Here is a 4577-nt window from a genome sequence, read left to right on the forward strand (position 1 = left end):
CAAATTGACCCTTATGACTGGTTTTGTGCTCCAGGGTCACAAATGACTAGGACTGCAACAACTAATCAATACAAAGTAATCAACGACAAATTAAATTAGCGACTGATCCCTCTAATCAAATTTGACCTGTCTGTGAAGTCTGAGTCTTTACAAACAATAGAAATAATCACATGATTTTCTAACATGTACAGTTAAGGATATAAACTGCAAAATGTTACTATTAAGATTAGGCCTGTCGCAATAATCAATATATCGACTTATCGCGCAATATATGTACATGACCTCAATTATTTTTGGTGATGCAATATATCGCCCATTATATTTACTTAAAAATTAATGTCACCATGTTTTGTACATTCCACTTGCGCCTGTGTCTTTTGCAGCTTCTCAAACATAACGTGATGTAGTTTGTGCTTGTTCAAATTTAAAAAATGCTTCTACAAACAAAGTTTCATCTGCAGATATGGTCTTGTTTAGGGATCTGTGTCTTTGTGCATGCGGACATCTGACTGCTGAGTAGTGATTGTGTTTGTCAGCAATAGTGTGCACCCTTCATTTACAGAGAAAAGAAGGTCCGGGAAAAATCTCCATACAAGTTCTTTGTGCATTTTTCTTTTTTTTTGTACTTGTTACTTTGCACTTTTTGTTAGAAAATGTTTATTTACTATTTATTCAGGTTTTTTAAGGTATCTAATATTTTGATACTTAATTTCCATGATCTAAATATTCTTAAAAATGAAGTTTGTTGTCATTTGGAAGTGTGTAGGCCTTCTTGCATTATTATGCTGTTACATTATGAATATACTGTATATTCAGTGGCATAAAATAGTCTTTAAAATGACAATAATATCGCTTATCGCAATTATTTCTGGGGCAATATATCGCACAACAAAAAGTTGTTATCGTGACAGGCCTAATTAAGATACGTTTCTATTTTTATGCAATGGAACATGCTGTTCAAAACTAATTATATTGTAATAAAAAAAAAACAAGACTGTGCATCAAACAGTGTAATATTCTGCACATTTTTCTAAAATACAAACTCGGTGTATATTGTTAGAAAACATTTCTATTTTGAATAAATGCTGTTCTTTTTCACTTTTTATCCATGTAAGGATCCTGAAAAAAGCATCACAGGTTCCAAAAAGATATTAAGCAGCACAACTGTTTCCAACATTGATAATAAATCAGCATATTAGAATGATTTCTGAAGATCATGTGACGCTGAAGACTGGAGTAATGATGCTGAAAATTCAGCTGTGCATCACAGAAATAATTATATTCTAAAGTATGTTAAAATTGCAATAATATTTCACAATATTAATGATTTTTTTAATAAAAGCCTTATTGAGCAGAAGAGACTTCTTGAAAATTCTTGAGATTATATATAAACATTTTGAGATTTATATAAATGTTTATATATAATCTCAAGATTTTTCAAGAAGTCTCTTCTTAATCTCAAAATGTTTATATATATATATTTTTTTTTTTTTAGATTAAGAAATCACTATTGGTACGCAATGTAGAGACTACAGTTTATAAACTATGAATTAACTATAAACTAACAGTTTGCAAATTATTTAATATTGAATAATACTGAATTATTTTAATTAAAACTATTAATTTTTTAGTAGTCATTAATAATTGGATCTTTTTTTTTACAAAATAATCAAAGAAACAATGGTCACACTTTATTTAAAGGACCAATTCTCACTATTAAATAAGCATTAATTACAACATTTGGCCTCAATAAGATCCTAATTTGCTGCATATTAATAGTAAGGTAGTTGTTAAGTTTAGGTATGGGGTCAGATTAATGGATCTAGAATATGATCTTGCAGAATAAGGCATTAATATGTGCTTCATGAGTACTAATAAACAGCCAGTATGCTAGTAATATGTATGCAAATAAGCAACTAGTTAATAGTGAGAATTGGTGCCTAAACTAAAGTGTTACCGAAATAATCAACAGATCCACTAATCATCAATACAACTGTTAGCTGCAGCCGTAAAAATGACACATTAGAAGTAAATACATCAGGCCCTGAGCCCTGCAAAGCTTTTATAAAAGCTGCTCAAGATTCAATAACTAATGCTGAGTGCATGGTTCTTAACTAGTGTTTATTTAAAGGGAAGTCTCACCGTCTTCAAAAGGAGTTCCTACAGGCCTGCAAGGAAACACAGGAACAATGTTAAAGTTCTTCAAGCATAAACACGTCTGGAGCATCTCAGATCCACATCTCTTCATGCTGTGGAGTATCAGTTCATTTCTACAAACACACCCAAAGATCACAGCGTTCCACAGCATGATGTTGTTTTCTGAAGGAGCACCACTCACACCAGTTGGAGGATCTTCTTGAAGTCTGCAAACAAACACGAACAAGCTAATATTAAATATATGCGAGTCAAAATCTGCTAAGGGTTAATAACGGAACAACAAGTGATTTTAACAGGATCTGCATTTTCATTAACATTTTTGTTATTAGAGACAATAAAAACAACTTTGTGCATCAAAACCACTCTTTTCTTGTAAAAAACGCACTTGTTTTTCAGGTCACTGAATTTGCGACAGCTGAACATAATATTTTTGACAAGCCACACGTGTCAGAGTAACACCTCATTTTATTTAAAACACAATATTTAAATTTAGTCATTTAGCAGATGCTTTTATCCAAAGCGACTTACAAATGAGGACAACAGAAGCAATCAAAATCAACAAAAGAGCAATGATATTCAAGTGCTATAACAGTCTCAGTTAGCCTAATGCAGTACACCTAGCTAGGTTTTTTTAAATTACATAATAAATCATAAAAAGAAAACAGATAGAATAGAGCAAGCTAGTGTTAGAGGCCTTGTTTTTTTGTTAATTGTATAATAAATAAAAAGAAAACAAATAGAATACAAAAAGACGTTGTTTTTAAGAAAACAAGCAGTTAGTAAATGAATAGAGTGCAAGTCTAAAAGGCGCAAGTGTTTTTTTTATAGAATTAGAATAGAGTCATAGAATAGAGCGTCAAATAAAGATGGAAGAGATGTGTTTTTAGCCGATTCTTGAAGATGGATAAGGACTCAGCTGCTCGGATTGATCATAACAAAAAAAAAAAGAGCACTGCAAATAAACTTAATTCCCTAAAATGAGTATTTGCAAAAAAAAATTTAAATGCTAAATTTCGTTGGTGAGGGGTAAAGAAGTGTGGTCAACAGAGCAATTATAGATGTAACTATAGAAATTATTTACAGATTATTACAAACAGTAATACGGTTTTAAATATGAATTCAATGTAAACATGTATGCATGCATTGCATCAAATGATTAATTTAAATGCAAGTACATGGTACTTAAAGACGCTTAATATAAAGTGGGTCCATTTTACATAATAATAAAGAGTTACAGTAAGTTCAGAATGCCAAGATATTTAATCATCCCCACATGAAAAAAATACTATAGTGTTTTTGAACCATACTATAGTAAAGTACTTGAATTCATTTGTTGTGATAATTCTATAGTTGCTGTGGTAATATAACAACTATAGTAATATAAACAAATTACAAGTTTTCTACAACTATAGGGTATATTATACTACAATACACTACAGTTTACTGTACTACAAACTAAAGCATACTACAGTTTATCAGCTCACTACTAGCATTTATTAACAAAGTGTTGTAAATACTATAATATATACAGTATTATAATACAATTTACTATAGTATGGTTCAAAAACACTGTAGTATTTACTATAAATGACTACAGTATTTTTAATGTGTGATGCTATCACTGGTTGGTTAGTAAGGGCTGTATCTTCAGCCCTACACAACATTTGTGGGCTAAACAAGTGTCTACAAATGCTGTCGACCCTGACAAAAAAATACTGTGGTACTGTAACGTTACTATGGTACAAACATCGCGACTGAACTCTTGTTTAGCTCGTGCTAGCGCAGGCCTAGCGGCTAACGCTGCTAACGGCTAGCCGGAGTATAAACACAGCTCGCCTGAGGCCTCGCTTCGACACAAACACTCGTCTGAAGACACCAACCTCTTAAAGTCTCTCATGAGCCGCCGTCTCGCCGGAGTAGACATGCTTTAATAGCGGCTTGCTGTCATAAAAAGTGCAGAAGAGCGTCAGATAATACACCGTGACCTGGCAACAATCTCGCACTATTCTTAACATACATGGAAGGAAAAGTTTAATATTCATTAAATGAATGAAATTAATTTTTCTCACTTTTAAAATGATTTCAAGCTTTATTGTAACGCTTTACCAAATGCACAAGTAAAAAGGCGATTAGAGCGTATAACGTGTAGAATAAATTTGCAGATTATTTATACATATTTTGTTGTTATTGTTGTGTTATTCTCCGGCACTAATTTATTGTACTTTTGTTTTGGTTTGTCTGTTTTGCAATGGAAACTTCTCATTGTATTGTTCTTGGTTATGGCATTAATAAAAAAATAATAAAATAAAAAACAACCGCAGAGGCACATTTTTAATTGATAAGCAAACGTTTTCGGGATCTGTCACGTGTTTTTGGTTGAGGACTCACTTCTTTAGTGATAAACAATTCCACAGATTTTC

General features: G+C 32.0%; 1 protein-coding gene across 2 annotated transcripts in view; it reads right to left on the reverse strand.

Moving 5' to 3' along the window:
* The window catches only part of ube2b (ubiquitin-conjugating enzyme E2B (RAD6 homolog)), an 8157-nt gene extending 4018 nt beyond the window's left edge, over nucleotides 1-4139 (reverse strand). For both annotated transcript variants that reach the window (XM_016451397.1, XM_016451398.1), the window contains exons 1-3: nucleotides 4038-4139; nucleotides 2283-2363; nucleotides 2143-2168 (exon numbers count right to left, since the gene is read on the reverse strand). In XM_016451397.1, coding sequence (XP_016306883.1) covers nucleotides 2143-2168; nucleotides 2283-2363; nucleotides 4038-4081 — 151 coding nt within the window. In that variant the 5' untranslated portion in view covers nucleotides 4082-4139. The remainder of the gene's footprint in view (nucleotides 1-2142; nucleotides 2169-2282; nucleotides 2364-4037) is intronic.
* Between the last annotated feature and the right edge of the window lie 438 nt (nucleotides 4140-4577).

The sequence above is a fragment of the Sinocyclocheilus anshuiensis genome, unplaced genomic scaffold, assembly GCF_001515605.1.
Source record: "Sinocyclocheilus anshuiensis isolate Anshui unplaced genomic scaffold, SAMN03320099.WGS_v1.1 scaffold207, whole genome shotgun sequence".
In the NCBI taxonomy this organism is placed as follows: domain Eukaryota; kingdom Metazoa; phylum Chordata; class Actinopteri; order Cypriniformes; family Cyprinidae; genus Sinocyclocheilus; species Sinocyclocheilus anshuiensis.